The following is a 16,976-nucleotide window of genomic DNA, read 5'->3' as shown; positions in this document are numbered from 1 at the left end:
AAGGAGTTATTCAACAACAAAATCTGCAAATCTGCAAAAACACGGGCGGCAGGGCTCGGTGAGTAGAGCGGCCGTCTCTTAATAAGAAGTTTGCAGACTCAATTCCCATCTCTGCCTGCCTACATGCCGAAGTGTCCTTGGGCAAGACACTGAACCCCAAAGAAACTGCCTAGTTGAATGCAGTGTGAGAGTGAGTGGTTGGTGGTGTCGGAGGGCCGATGGTGCAGTTTGGCAGCCTTCCATCAGTCTGCCCCGGGGCAGCTGTGGCTACATACGTAGTTTACCACCATCGAGTATGGAGAGAATGAATAATGCAATGAAAAGCGTCTTTGAGTGTCCTGAAAAGTGCTTCATAAAACCCATGCATTATTATTATTATCATTATTGATTAAATATGACACAAAACCATCACATAACAGCTAATTAATTATTGACTGGACTGACTGTGGTCTTGAATTTCAACATTACTGACTCACTGACACACAAGTTGAGGCAGAGACGGAACGAGAAGAGTTTTTAGCTCAAACCCACCCCCCAACACACACACACACACACACACACACACACACACACACACACACACACACACACACACACACACACACACACACACACACACACACACACACACACACACACACACCACACACACAGTGTCTAAAGTCCAAAGCTCATTTGACAAAAAACGCTGGTATGTTTACATTCTCTGGGTTGAATGACTGAGAGGAAACGCATTAGGACGATGAATTTCTTTTTATAGTTCACCTTTGCACTGCTACACTATCATCATATTACCACAGACCATATGGTGGCTAACTGCCCCTCAAACAGCTCTGGGAAGTAGCGCCAACAACCAGAAGAGGGGAGGAGCCTTTAAACTGGCTGTACATCACTAGAATATACTCATAATGGTAAAATATAAAAACATGACCAGCATCAAGTCCCAATTAATGTCCTAATCTATTGTGTCCCATTATAAAATGTATAATGTATAACACATGGCTAAAAATGATGATCCTTCTATAAGTGGAAAACATTTTCTGTTTCCCTGAAAGTAATAAATCACAAGTAAAACAACCAGCTCCACAGTGAATCAAATGATTAATCTGTTTCAATCAAGGCCTGACAGGAAGAAGTAATTACTCACTGAGGAATTCTGTGAATTAATCAATAGCTGCTGGCGGAAAATAAAGTAGGAGTTTTCTGCATAGATCCAGAGCCGAAGAGGAAATCCGTGTTCTCACGACCAGTGTTTTCACACTGGGCTGGTAGTTACGGATGATGGCGAGTAAAAATGCCTTAGTGAAGAAACCATCAAGAAACATATCAAAGCTGTTTCACACAGTCTCATTAATAGGTTTAAAAGATACTAATTCCTGAACTTTTAGGAAAAGTTTATCTATTTATCAATGTGAGTTTTTTTTCTTCGTGGAAATAGGTCTGGTTGTTTTGTACGTGGGATCTAATATTCAACTATCGGTGTTACGCAGAGTTAGGCGTCAAAACAGCTCAGAGGAACATGCCGGATGCGAGTCACAGGTACTTGACCAGTAACTGATGCACCTGTACAGAGACATTGTATATGTGATCTTTTACGACTTGAGTGGTCGTGTGGAAAGTTTGACTGTGAAGAGTTCTCCCGCCTCTTGAGCACAGAACTGATTCACATGTCTCGCTTCATTGACATTTAAAAGGACATAGCAGACTGAGGTCACTCTGATTATATTCGGTTCAGGAAAAACAATCTGATTTGAGCTGTTTAAACTGCCATGAAAAATCAGATATGGGTCAAATATGGACAAAGAAAGTTGGATGTGAGACACTTTTGCTCACAAGTGAGTGTTGCCTAAAGCTGCGGGACAAATGACAAATTTTTCAGAGCTTCAATTTCACCCAGTGAGTCTTTGTTAATCTTGTTCTGCTCATGTTCTATTCAGTAATCGCCTCACCCCTGTTCCATCATCAGCCGTCCATCTCTTTCCATCGTTTCCCTGATGAGGGACATCTGTAGTTAATCAGGCACGTGGCCATTATGTCCTAATCCTCACTGACCCCTGAAAATACCATCTCATTGTGTTGTCTTATTGTTAATCAGTTCTTGCTTCAGACTTGTTGTTTTTTTTTTTTTTTCTTTTCCTGTCTTCTTTGTTTGGACTGTTCCCTCGATTCATGTCTCCATACTTTCCGCCAAAAGGTGAGTAAAACCTGCCTTTGCTTCTATTCTCTGCCTCTCTTGTGTCAGAGACTAAAGTCTTCACATTTCCTTTGCTAAAACAGCCCCACTATTTAAATCGATTAACACTCTGAATCTTTAAGCACACGAAGGAGTGACAGATCAACGTTCACACGTTGATAATCTTTCCAGTAGTGTTGATCTGAACCTGCTCACCTCATAGGCCATCCTGTGCTCTGGGTTGGCTTCACAGTTGAGTGACTCGTCACCGGCCAGATCGATGGCAACTACTCCTTCATGCTGATATTTCTTACATAGGGCCACAACTTCCATGGACCAGCCTGGAGGATTTTGAAAAGGCACATGCATTACTACACATCCTCAAAATACGGATGCAGATTTTGCAAGAATGAAATATGATGTGACAATAAACATCATGCTAACTTCATCCCAACCCAACGCAACAGCAATCCACATGCAATTAAACCCTTTATTTATCCGACTTGCAGAAACCAAGGTTGTATTCACCAATAAGTACTTCTCTTAACGAAGGTGACCTATATAACATTTAGAACAGCTGAGGTAACTGTTTGTGGTCTGTAGTTTCATATTTACTGAGGGAACAAAAGTGTTCCTATTTAAACTTGCACTAAATTGTCCCTGAAATAATACAGCATTAAAACCTTTGTTAAACAATGTATAAACTGCATAGTTTTATCAAAATCAGTTTGCATTGTATTTCAAGCTGCAATAAAGTATGACAATCAACGATTTAAACTTATAAAAACTTAACTGCACAGGGCAGTGCTGAAGCTTTTATGATTTGTTGTTGCTATAAAACAAAGTCCTGTTTACGCTTAAAGTCTCCCCTGATAGAAATCCACAGTCCTATCAAGAGATTGTACTGCATGTTTCAGGACAGACGCAGTGGAAAATCCATATTGGCAGTTATGAATTGTACTTGGCTGTTGGATTACACAGGAAACAGCTGCATGAACAGACAAGAGCAGATTTATTTTTTTTTATCACTACCATCACTGCTGCAACTGCTCATGTTAGCACAGTTAATATCAGGAGTTTGTGTTCAAAGGTACAATCTAGATTAAGTTTTTGTATAGAATGTTAAAGAAAACCGGAATGGAAATCAGCAAGGTGTGAAAAACCACTGCCATGACAGCGCGGATAAAAATAATTGATGAATTGTGCGGTAGAAATAACTTTTGTCGTCACTGTTAACCAAAGTTGCGCAATATCAGTTAGTACCACCGTCCCACTGACAGCAAAATATTAAGGACGGACGAGAATCTACAGTTACATGCATCACAATGATCTCGCTTCAATCTTATTGCATCTTTAGAAACTCTATAAAGCGAGTTGCACTTTTGCAACGGATATGAATTCTGAATTTATGAAGTGTTCTGGATTAGAAATGAAATGTAATCCAGCTGTAATATTTACATAAGGAAAAAGCAGATAAACAAGCCTGTCTATTCGAGCTAGTATCTGAAGCTTTCCTTGCTGTTGGTACACAAGAGAGCATGTTGATTTATCATTTATCACCCATCTGTATCTGTGCACAGTATATATGTGAATTTGGAATTATATGTATTTTCTTTCTGCACTGCTCCTGTTTATTATCTAATGAGAATAATGCAGGCAGAGATCTTTAAGAGAGGACAGACAACGGTACATTAAGGAGCCTTATCTCACAAGGTGGTTTGGGCAGACAGGAGCGTGAACAGTTCATTACTTGGCATGTGGCGCATGCAGCAAAGAATGGACCTGGCTTTGATATTGAAGGCCATCTCCCCCTCTCTGAGGCCCTCGTTAACCAGGCGCACCACCTCGTCGGGGCTCAAGTTGCCTCTGTGCAAAGAAAAGAAATGTGAAAACATAAAATTAGGTCATCTATGGATGCCCCAGCAGAGAAAAGACTATATTATGTTGCGTTTCAAAATCACTCACTCCTGCTGGTTCCATGGAATAGGCTTCACTTCAGTGTTGGCGAGTAAATGCGGGCTGTATCGAACTTCAACATAAATCACTTTCTCCTTGGCTTTGTCCTCCACAAACTCGTAGGCTATCCTCTTTATGGCTTCTCTGTCCCCCCTAAAAAAAAATTAAACACAGGATGATAAACAACTGTTCATTAGCTCTGATAAAGTCATCACTGTGATAACAAATGGGACCATTAATAAATGAGCTAATCCATCATCTAAGCATCTATGGCTGCATGAATCGGTCATTTTAATGTTTGCTCAAATCAAATATCTTAACATCGCTTATTATTTATATTCAAATCTAATTTTCATACTTTTTTAACATGGCAGATTTGACGTGTTTCTTGAGTTCCTGACTCTTTTACTTCTTTCTGAAGCGCCTTCCATAAACACATTTCTGTCACTGCGACAGTTCGTTCCATTGCTTTGGAATTAAAGCTGGGTTTTTTAAAGATGTCTGTTCCTTTCAAATTATAGTGACTTTTTCTTTTTTCAAACCTTTCTTGGATGTTCATTGGCAATGTTTTTTTTTTATTGGCTTTACACAAAACCAGAAGAATATTATAATCAACTATCATCTGCATAACAATGGAAGTTAATGGAGTGTTTCCTAATAATATCACCTACGGGAAGAATCTATAATGTGAAAAGTATCCAGTATGACCTAAGACGGAACCCTGAGGAACTCCATGCTTAACGTCAGTCTGAGCTGAAGAGACATCATTAACATGAATGAAATGGAACTTGTCTGATGAATATGATCAAAACCAGTTAATGCTGTACCTTTAAGCCCGATGATGTGTTCCGAGTCTCAGCACTGAGATCTTTTTTTCATAGCAAAACAAACAAAAGCCCTGCCACACATGGGAATATGGGGCAGCAATAATAATAAAATATCTATCTATCTATCTATCTATCTATCTATCTATCTATCTATCTATCTATCTATCTATCTATCTATCTATCTATCTATCTATCTATCTATCTATCTATCTATCTATCTATCTATCTATCTATCTATCTATCTATCTATCTATCTATCACATTCTAGGTGAATCACTGTTTTCTCCCATTCATTTGGATTCAGCGGCACACTCTGTGTGTGCAGCATCACATCACAAAGGACGAGCCTTTACAAAGACAGTGAATGCTCATCGCCACACACGTCTGAATGCCCATTGTTCTGCGCTGTCTCGTCCTCTCAACAATCTGGCGTTAGCTCAACTCTGCTCGCAAGTTCCTCATGTTGTTGAAGCCGTGCTCCACACAATTCTTTCAAGAGCCCCGATACAGAAGAGTCCATTGAGCCACCACAGACCAGCATTGTTGAAGCCTTTTACAGCTACTGAGTATGTGAAAGACTGTATTTGGTCTTTTCTAAACAGTTCACCCTTGTTAATGAGGACTAAATATAAGGCAGTGTGACACCGGAAAGGATCTTTGAAAAACTTTACGCCGCTCTCACTTTCGTTGCCAAGGTGACACTTGATCTTAGTAATGATGTGTCCCCGTTCTGCATGTCCGGCATTCAAAAGCAGCCCCCGTCTGTTGTGGTGCAGAGTCACATTGCATAATCCTGCCGAGTCTGACATCCCAATACCATAAATAAAAAGCTGTGGCACACGCGCTGAGTTTTAAATGACCCTGAATACATCGTGACTGTAGTCACATGTGATAACAGCCTCAGAGACTAGACTTTGACCCCGATTGTAAACATTTCTCTGATTGTAATGAGGCGGACACCATTGTAAATAACTCTGATCTCCCTCTCTGCTCGGCCTGTCACTGGTGGAGCAGAAAAAGGAGTTGGGTTCTTTGTGAAAACGAAACATTTAGATTGACATGTCAGCACTTACGCAACCACGTGCATGTACTCATTAAACTTGTCCAAGAACACGGTAAGCGTGGTAGGCTCTTCAAGACAGATCCTCCTGGTCAGATCCGCTGTGGTTTTTGCTGGCAGATTGATGCCGCGTCTCCTACGTGGATGAATCGGGGGGGAAAAAGAAGAAAAAAACAAAACAGCAGACAGTGAAAGCACCACCATTCACAAAGTTACTCTTATATATCCTCGATTTACTGAAGAGGAACTGATTCACTCCTGACTCACTTGATAATGCTATTTCAGCTCGCTAAATTACAAAATATCAGTTTTATACAGTAATCAGTGGATCAATTCTGGGTCTCAGTCTTGTTTTAGTTCTGCTAATCTTTCTAAACTCCAGTAAACATATTGAATGAATGAGGTTTACTTATTTTGAATACAACATCCTCCCATATCGTTCTACACTAAACCCTTTTTGCAACAATTACATAAACTTTATTATGCTTTTCTTCCAAGGTATATCAAAGAAAAATATATTTTTCAATACCTTATATATCTATATGTGTCCTTTATGTGAGACATTTTTTAGTATTCAGGAAAAAGGAGTGCACAAGATCAGAGCACAAATCTTCCAAGAATTACTGCAAACACCAAATTACCACTTTGCAAGGTCATCCCGCGGTCCGGTTCTGAACCGGTTCTTGGTGCCAGATACCGTAGCGTGTAGCCTCACAAAGGTTGACCTAAACTATATTAGACAGGGGGCCATAATGTTATGGCTGATCTGTATATGGGATGATTACTCATCCTGTTTCATAAGTTTGGTCTCTCTGTAATGTTTACTGCCAACCATTAGCGTCAGCATAAACTAAAGTTATTGTTTTAACAATTTCTATTTCATACATACATTGTCTTGTTTCTTCTTTATGATAAAAAAAACAATTAAAAACAATATATGTTTTTTTTTTTATCATTTAAATATAACCCAGAATAAACTCCGAGTTAAATATCCTTTAAATGTTGCTTCTTCATGAAATTACCAGTTTGAATAAACGTTTCTTGGCCGTGACAATTTTGTGCTCAGGTCCATCTTAAATAAGTTGAATACCATTGAATTGATCAATCCCTTTTGACATATATTTGAATATTTGCATCTGAATCAAAATCAGATACAATGAAGTTTAATACAAATATTTAATAATGTGTGAAATAAAAAGTTCACTTACTTTGCAATATCAAAAATAGTTGGGACCCTGATGGCTCCATCGAGGTGCACATGTAGTTCAACCTGAGGGTTAGAAATGTGATTAAGAATTTGAAAAAGTACTTTCGTAAATCTTCGTTAAAAGAAGAGAAAAAAGTATACATTAGTTTAAGAGCATGGAACAGAAACAGCAAAGTAGCAGCAGCACTGGTGCTGCAGTTGAATGTTTTGGCTGCAGACTATCATGAATGCAGCTTGCATGACTGGGCAGTGAGCGGAGAGAAGACCGGGACTGCCAGAGGAGGGTCAGAGAAGAAAAAGTGTTCTGGCTCTCCTTGGGCTGCTGAGAGCTTTGATTTATCCGAGCAGATGACACCCATGAATCTCCCTGCCCCTCCCTCGGCTGCTGATGTCCCCGTCGTCTCAGATGGAAGATTTTGTCCTGTTTGTAAAGTCTGCGAAAAGAAGCAGCTGAGGGCTTTATAGCTGGTTCTCCTGCCTCTTCCTGCTGCAACACACCTGATTGCGATGAAGTGTTCCTGAGTAGACTTTACTATTGGTTGCAGACAACTGATCTTAACAGACTCTGAAAGAACAGAGTAATTTGTTCTCACTACCAAGGCTGAGAGAAAAGAATGGCATCCTCCGCTGGCAGTGTGATGCTCAGGCTAGTTTGAGATCTCGTTTCGGTCAGTCTGAGAATCTACCGCTCATCATAATATTACAAGATCTGCTTACATTTTACTTAGTTGAAGGTATTTTAAGAAAAATGTTAAGCCTGAATTCACTGTACTGCGCTGAATCCTAATATGCAGAGTCCTGAACCATGCAATTGCGTCGTACCTCACCCGGATCTAAAATTGGATAAAGCAGATGAAAATTGTTACACTACTACTTTACAAACATGAGGATTGAAATACTATAAGCTTTTTCCTTGTTAATGACTAGTCGACAAGACTTGTTTGAACATTTTTACAATTAAATTCCCACCACATGTGTTCTTCAGAAATACTCTTTCTTCCTCTTTTGCAAAACACGTGGACTCGCTTCTGCTTGCCAAAGCCAGCTCGCATTACAAACTTGCTTTTGAAGCAAACCAGAATGCTTCCAGTTTCTTTTCCATGAATTGTGTCTAAACTCCAGCCCCTGCAGATTCTGTAACCCTTCCTGGTACTTGGATGGATTACTTAGAATTGAGAGTTTTTTGGAGTTTTTTCCCCCCAGTTCTCTCTGACTTGTTGACCAGCATCATGATAAAGACAGTGACTATTAGCAGCACTAATTGACCAAAGCCAGATGATCTAATCTAATAACAGAAACCAGTTGCCAGTGGAAAACAGACACCGGATGCTTTTTGAGAAATGTTAACCACAAGAATCAAGAACACAATGAGAGTGTCCTGGTAGTATTAGGTCTACTCTGAAAAGGCTGATGTGTTAGTGATGTTTATTGGAAGGGAACAGCTGGTTAAACCATCTGACAGTTCAGGAAGTTCTGCTTTATGTTTTTTCCACTGTATGCAGCGGTTCCTGTCGCACATTGTATATATCTTACACAAGTCACTAGAGCTGGATAATTTTATTGGCAGCAGCCGTTTGTATAGGGGGTAGGAAAATATCAGAGGAAGCTGGAATAAAAAAAAAAGGATGCAAATAACAAATTTTGTTGAAACACATATCTTTGCAGCGTCAAGGTTTTGAAAAGACGAATATCCCAAATGTATTGAGTTTTGCTGCATTTGACTGAATCACCTGAGAGCATCACAAACTGGAAAACTGAAGAAAAAAAATCAATCATAACATTAATTTTCAATAAAGTGTAAAGACAGCTTTACCTTATTTCGATTTTAAAATATGTTTATTTCATGTCCGGTCAGCTTGTGGAGGAGCTTCAATCACTACGTAGACCGGGGCGAGGTATCGGTATCCAATGCTCTATTGTTAATTTCTGCCCTGATCATCTGAAACTGTTTTGTAACAGAACATTGACCGATTGACCCCGAAATGAACGCAGTTGGGCTATCATGTAAAGCCAAACAATACATTCATGCCAAGTGAAATAAATGCACCAGCTTGAGGTTCAACTGTGACTCAACTAAAAAAAAGTGTCTCCATTTGTCAGTACGTAATCCTTTTGTTTATCATTAATAATGCTGTGAATCCTGCTGAACTTGGGCGTAACTTAAACTTTCCTTGACACTGAGCTGTGTTGAAAGACGGTGATGATGATGATGATGATGATGATGATGATGATGATCGTTCTACCAAAGCCAGAATCGCACAGTATGTAGCCGTTTCTCACAGATGTGATTGTGTGTCTCTGTGTTTGCCTTGTAATGGACTGTCGAGCTGACTAGGTGCATCCTGCCCTTCGCCCAGTGTTACCTGGGTTAGGATAAGCTTCAGTACCCTGTAAACCTAACTTTGATAAAGCAGGTATATAAAGATGCATGAATGGATACTTCCTCAAAAATAATTAATAGAATAAAAGTTGATTTAAAATGCTGATTTGATCAAAAATTAAGCTTTATTTGGCAGGAAAAAAACACATCAAACTACTTCAATCAATTTTGAATTAAGACGGGTTGTTATGCAGATTCTTTCCAAAATTCTGCCATATTATTGATGAATATATGAGTTTGCTGAGTAACAAAATGATGAATAGAGCCATTCTGACACAAGTGAATTCTTCCTATCTACACTAAATTGTCACATTTTCTCAGAACCTTTCCAGAAGTTGGAGGCGATATCAGCACGTGAAGTGAGGACGCTGAACTTCTGAAGGTTGGTGCAGGAGATAATCACTATCAGTTCTACAATGACATTAATATGTAATGGTTATCTAAGCACCCCTCCCAGCGGTCTCTCCTTTTACAATTATCTCTCTCACTCACACACGTGCTCCCACAGTATGTGGTAACTAAAGCCTCTTTTATCTCTCTGTGACTTTCCCATTTCTCTGTCAGAGGCGTTCATTTACTGTCCTCTTATCAGCCTCTGTGCAGACCAGGTACAAGTTCAGTCAGCAGCAACAGCCAAAGGCCACTTGAGAGTTAACATGTGCTCATCCATCCATCTTTATTTTAATCTATAGCTTCATCATGTCTACAATTAGCCTCAAACAGCTCTTTAAACTACTAATGCTGATGGAGAAATAGGTGATTCGTGGATTTCCATTGCAGAGGGGATATTCCCAGTTACATAAGAGGAAGGCTTCAATGACACACCAAGAGCTCATGGCAACCAGGGTTCAAGTTCAGACGTCAGGCTTTAATTGATGACTGTGGCACAGTGAGAAAAAGGTGTCTCATCCTAAAAAACAGGGCGATTAACTATTAACTATTTAACGTATCAATAACATGTAAAAACAAATTGTTCCAAAAGAAAAGAGCTGAGCTCCTTCATAGGATAGCTGTTACATTGTCAAATGGGCTTCCGTGTTTGAGCAAAACACAGGAAGAGAAAAAAGTGCAAACTGAAGGAAAATGTCTCGAATGTCTATTATATAATTTTGTTCTTTTATCAACATAATCTTTGGCAGTCTTTCTTCTTGTTCATGTCGCCAAGAGTCTCTTTAACATCGCCTTTACGCACTCGATCCGTGCGTAAAACCATGTGAGAAGCGCGTGAATAATTGATGGCTTCTTCGCTTAAATTAATTAAAAGCCCCCAGCAGTAGTTTGGAACGCACCTTGGGCTTGTCGAAGACCACTCGTTCTGCCATGGTGGAGACTGGCTGCGGCTGCCGGGGAGTCTGGAGGAGCGGAGCGGAACGGTGGAGCAGCAGCAGAAGCTGATCGCATCGCCGCTCTTCTCACTGGTTATATGGTCTCGTCCAGCCGGGGACACGCCTCAGTGGTCACCGTCTGCATGGATACATGTACAGCTCACAGCAGTAGCTGGACGGATTAACCGTCCCGGCATGGCAGCAGCTTTGTACCCATGTGATGAGAGCTTTGCACACAGCTAATTAATGTGTCAAACCGTCTTACGAAACAGCGCAAGTGCTGATGGTTAATACTAATTATGTATGCGCAAGAAAACATGAATTTTCCCTTTTCTTTAAATAAATGTGAGTGATTTTATTTTATTGTTATATCGATACGCAGAAATAACATGTGGTTCAAGAGAACCTGTGACTGAAGTCCATCCATCCATCCATCCATCCTTCCATCCATCCTTCCATCCATCCATCCATCCATCCATCCTTCCTTCCATCTTCTATACTATAGCCGATCCCCGCTCATAATGGTTTGGGTGGAGAGCCAGAAATACACCCTAGTTCGGGTTAGGATATAGACTCTGATTCTGGTAGGCCGAGGTAGAGAGAGATGTGGGGGGAAACACCCCTAACTGTAAGCTTTAGTAAATAGAAATGTCTTGAGTCTTAAAAGTAGAGACTGTTTCAGCCTCCCTAACTGAAACTGGGATCTGGTTCCACATCAAAGGAGCCTGGGAGCTGGAAGCTCTGCCTCCATTCTACTTTTAGAAAACCTCGGAACCTCCAGTAAGCCAGCACTCTGAGAACCAAGTGTTCTTCTGGGGAGATATGGGACTAGCAGTTCTTTAAGATATGATGGAGCCTGGTTGTTAAGAGCTTTATAAGTGAAAAGAAGGTTTTTAATTTCTCTTCTAGATTTAACAGGGGGCCAATGAAGAGAAGCTAATATTGGAGCGATGTGATCTCTGATGCTGGTTCTTGTCAGGACCCTCGCTGCAGCATTTTGAATCAATTGAAGACTTTATAAGCATTTATTTGGACACCCTGATAATAGGGAGTTACAATAGTCTACTCTCAAAGTAACAATTGCATGGATTTTTTTAAGAAGAGGTTTAACAACAGCAACCTTAAAGGCTTGTGGTACATATTCTGTTTCGAGATACGTTGATCTGATCTATTATTGATGTACTAATCATCGGGAAAATATCTTTAAACAGTGGGGATTGGATCGAGCACGCAAGTTGTTGGTTTAGAGGTCTCCAACCTCGGTCCTCGAGGGCCCCTGTCCTGCATGTTTTGGCTCTCCCCCAGTTGCAACACACCTGATTGCAATGAGGGGCTCCTTATTGGGCTTCCTCACAACCTTAAGAAATCTGAAGATTTGGTTAATCGATCTGCGACAGCTTTGGGCAGTGAGTCTTTAATTTCATCCCTAATAGTTAGAATTTTGTCATCAAAGAAGTTTACAAAGACATTACTGCTCAACGTTATGAAGTTCGACAGAACAAACATGGGAGAACATGCAAACCCCAAACAGAAAGGCCCCGGGTGGTATTTGAACCCATAACTTTTGCACTTTGTTTTTTGATTTGCCTTGCCTTGTTTTGTTTTGTTTTTGTTTACTGTAAATTGTATTGTTATTGCCTAAAGTACTTGCAATAATCGCAATATAGCTGTGTTCTGTCCACTAATTTATTTCAATGACGATTGCTTCAGAAAAATTGAAAAGAAAAGAATCATGCTGGGGAAAAGGCCTTCCTCCGGCTGCTAGATTTGTCTCCACTCTTTGCCCTTTACAAAGCTCCCCGGTGTTATGCAGGAAGGCCTGTTCAACATGTTGAATAAGGTACCTGGAAATAACTGGCGAGTTCAGGAAAGCACAATTCCTCCTAATCCGTAATTACATTTAGGAGCTGTAAAGACACATAAAGTGGCAGAGCCAGACTGACTTTACTGGGATGGCGAGGATGAATTATATGCTTCTCTTGTGGTAGCACACAAATCACTATTATAAGAACACAAAATGTGTCTCACTCAAAAACAATCATCGTTATCAAAAGTACATATCTTACCTGATATTATTGGTTGTCTAGGTTTTCCAGCAAGAAGACCTCTTTCTTGAACCTCATTAACTTTAACCCACCACTGCACAGATACAGTCCACAAATAGTCTGTGTTTTGTGCAGCTGCTCTACAGAAACGTTGTGTAATCACATTAAATTGACTAAGAGAGGATGTAACATATTAAAAGTACTTTCAGTATTTCACTAGGCCAAATTTCAAGTCCCTACTCATACTCAATGTTTCATCTGACAATTGGCCATATACTGTATGGTTACTCATGCCTTCCTTCCTGTAGCTAACAAGTTATTAGGAGTAGTGCAGGACAATGACTTGTGCAGGATTTCTAGCATTTGTGAACATTAAGAAATTAGCTCGCGTTTGCTTTACACTTCTCAAAATAACCTAAAAATCTGTTTGATCTAGTTTGACTGAACATTGGATGAGAAACTAGTGCAAAGAGAGAACATTGTATTGTAGGACTCAGTTCATCAAATGCAGAAAAACTCATCGATACATTGTGACAAATCTCCGTTTTATACAAATGATGGACATTTTTAAGACATAGGAGATGTGTTACTTTACATGCTGGCCAATATGTTTGTTTTTTTTTAACAGAGAACATTTGAATTCTTGAGATACCTGATTTTACTCACCATTGGTTAAATTGTGTAATTGTTGTAAACTATTGTTTGATAGAGATCTGTACTTTGAACACAGATTGTAAATTGAACTAAATGCCTACTATGATTATGCAAATGCATGTGGTTCAGAGGTAACGGATGCTTTGAATAGTTTTTGGCACATATTTTTTTTTGTAGTTTCACTTGAGTGAATGTAACAAAAGTACTTTTATTTATAATTGAGCACAAGGTAAGTAATTTAACAGGGGCTATACTCAAGTACAAATCATATGTACTCTGCGCACTTGTGAAAATGTAAAAAAAACTGAGGTGAAACACTTTTTAGTCGTTCAATTAGTCAGAACTGAACCTTTTTTTCCTGTGCTTTGAAAGTCAGGAAAGGCAAACCAAGTGTTGTTATGCAGGACTCTTCTGAGGTGCGTGACGCCTTTACTGGTCCATGATGTTAAATGCAGTATTTTCTCTTCAACATAAAGTGTTTGTAAGAGAAAGAAATATATAATTGGGGGTGAGATTGTGTTGTTGGATATGAAGTGAAAAACTTGAAAAAATAAAGTGGTGCAATGGGACTGATATGACCTTCTCTCACACACACACACACACACACACACACACACACACACACACACACACACACACACACACACACACACACACACACACACACACACACACACACACACACACACACACACACACACACACACACACACACACACACACGGCTTCACCTTGTGTCGGCTCAAATGAAGCCCCGGAGTGCATGAGTCTCTCTGGATGATGTGTTTCTGCTTCATTCCGTGTGACATCAGCCTTGTGGCTCTTTGGCTTTGTGTTGAAATGTTTTAAACATCAGTGTTGATTGGTTGTGCAGTGGTTCGTCGCTCCCAACGAGATTGCTGTGGGTTCAATTATGACTCAGGGCCTTTCGATGTGGAGTTTGCATGTTCTCCCCATGTGTGCGTGGGTTTCCTCTGGGTAACAGAAATTGTATTTATACACTTTACACTTACTCCTACTTAAACCTATTTTTTGATTTGTGTCCGGTGCACGTACAATAAATTCTGTTCCTGGAATGTGTTTTATTACAATGATTAATAGTTCACTCACTTGTATCTTTTAAGCGATATGTAAGTCTGAAAAAAATAAAAATTTCCTGCACCCAGCATTATACTGCATTGATGCACCTTGAAAACACAAAGTTTCATAAAGAAGCTTACATTTTAGTACAAAATAATGGAATGAATGTACAAATGTTCAGTCATATGCAGAGCAGCTCTCTTTCTTCCACAGTCTGAGCATAAACCAGCCAACTGACCAACCAACACAACTTAAAATATGAAACAAATTCTTTGTGGTCATAAAAGACTCTTTTAGAAAATCTGCGCATTTTCTTTGAAAAAAGATAGATTCCTTTGTGGCATGGCGATATGGTGGTTTGCACCTTCTCACAGCAGTAACGTTTCCAGTCTGTAACTGCTGTGGAAGGCCAGTTTCAAGGTTTCCCCTGTGCATGGGTGGGTTTCCTGCAGCTGCCCACACTCTCTCGCACAACCCACACACACGCTTGATAGGTTGCTTTTGTTACTTAAAATCGACGGTCAGTGTGTGTGGTCGTCAGTTAGCTCTGTTGAACTGCATGTACCTTGCAAATAAGATATATTACATATACTCCAGCTCTCTGCAACCATGATTGGGATGAAAGTTGGTATATAAGATGAAACGGGGTAGACCAAGTAGGTTCAAGTAAGTTCTCTCTTTGTGCATGCATGAGATTCCTCCGGGTACTCAGGTTCGTCACACAGGTTAATGTGTCACGCTAAAATTACCCTTCATGATGCATGTAAGTGTGTGCGACTGTCTCCCTCTCTGTATCTGCCCCATGATGGAGTGGTGACCCATTCCAAGTGTAACCTGCTCCTCCACTTGCATCCCTGAATTAGATAAAGCAAACTAGGATATGGATGGATGTTATATCTGAATGCATTTATACAGCAATAAGACCAAAAATATTCTTTAATATCTATTTGAAGAAAACCGAATAGATTTCCTTCTACAGAAAGAACAATTTCCCCCGTTAGTTGACGTAAGCAACACACTATGTGAAATTCATTGAAACCAGAGTAAAAAACATCTTTGTGATCCCAGCTGTGTTTGATCATGGCATAAGAAAACAGGAGGTCATGTTGAAATAATTTCAAAGATGAGTTCCATCCCTTAACTTGGATAGGTTATAAATTTCAAAAGGCTTCTTGGAAAGGTTCTTGTTTTCGAACAAAGTCAAATTTACAGTGATCTCTTGTTATCATTTATTCAGGTTTTGTTGTGAAAAAGGTGGAGCGACTGTAGACCCGGAGCCACAATCAGAATCACATCTTCTGGCCAAGTTTGTTTAGACAAGCAAAGAATTTGATGTCGGTTCCACTCTGCCACTCAGTATGCAGGAATAAAAAGTGCAGCAGCTTTGGAAAAGAAACTGTCTTTGTGATGGCTGGTTTTAGTAAAACTGTGCTCTGTAGCGCCTATCAGAGGGGAGCAGTGAGAAAAGATTGTGTCCAGGATATGAGGGGCCTGGGGAGATTGCTGCTGCTCGGTTCCTGACCCTGGCCCTATACGGGTCCCGTACGAAGAGGAGGTCAGTGCTGATACTCTTCTCTGCAGCACTGATTGTCCTTTGCAGTCTGTTCCTGTCCCGGATCATGGTCGATCTGAACCAGACTGTGATACTGGTACAGATTACAGACTGAGTAATGGCAGTGTAAAAACTGATCAGCAGCTCCTTTAGCAGGTTTGATTTCATGAGTGTTGTTCAAGATAGTGAGGCGGTTGTTCTGACTGCACCACGGGACCAACTGTTACACTTCCCTTCTGTAAGCAGACCCATCACCATCTTGGATCAGACCAGTGACAGTGGTCTGTGAACTTCAGGAGCTTTACAGAAGGGTCTCCTGAAGTGTAGTTATTGATGTAGGGAGTGGGGAGAGGAGACATCCTCTGCGGGGGGGGGGGGGGGGGGGGGGGGGGGGGGTGCCAGTGCTGCTGGTTCTGGTGCTGGAAGTGATGGTCTCTAATCTCAGCTGCTGCTGCATGTCAGTCAACTGGTGATCCACTGACAGGTAGAGGTGGCCACTGTGAGGTGGGTGAGCATCTGATGGAGGATCTCAGAGATCACGGTGTTGAGTCCAGATGAGGCAGAATATAGTGCAGCCCCATGCTGACTGCATTGTCTGCTGATCTGTTTTCCAGCAGGCAAACTGGAAAAGGTCCAGCCTGATGTACGTTATGTCCTTCAACTAGTTTGACATCAGTCCCTCAAAGGATTTCATGACCACAGATGTCAGTGCGACAG

At 40.5% G+C, this 16,976-nt stretch overlaps 1 protein-coding gene across 1 annotated transcript in view; it reads right to left on the bottom strand.

Annotated features, from left to right (window-relative positions):
• The window catches only part of ada (adenosine deaminase), a 20,282-nt gene extending 9,117 nt beyond the window's left edge, over nucleotides 1-11,165 (bottom strand). The window contains exons 1-6 of the mRNA XM_080469725.1: nucleotides 10,893-11,165; nucleotides 7,225-7,286; nucleotides 6,030-6,152; nucleotides 4,139-4,282; nucleotides 3,924-4,039; nucleotides 2,390-2,514 (exon numbers count right to left, since the gene is read on the bottom strand). Of these exons, the coding sequence (XP_080325851.1) occupies nucleotides 2,390-2,514; nucleotides 3,924-4,039; nucleotides 4,139-4,282; nucleotides 6,030-6,152; nucleotides 7,225-7,286; nucleotides 10,893-10,925 (603 nt within the window). The 5' untranslated portion in view covers nucleotides 10,926-11,165. The remainder of the gene's footprint in view (nucleotides 1-2,389; nucleotides 2,515-3,923; nucleotides 4,040-4,138; nucleotides 4,283-6,029; nucleotides 6,153-7,224; nucleotides 7,287-10,892) is intronic.
• Nucleotides 11,166-16,976: the final 5,811 nt, after the last annotated feature.

This window comes from Lipophrys pholis (genome assembly GCF_963383615.2).
Source record: "Lipophrys pholis genome assembly, chromosome: 8".
Taxonomy (NCBI): Eukaryota; Metazoa; Chordata; class Actinopteri; order Blenniiformes; family Blenniidae; genus Lipophrys; species Lipophrys pholis.
The sequence above is the reverse complement of the archived record's forward strand: the minus strand, read 5'-3'. Positions and strand labels throughout refer to the sequence as shown.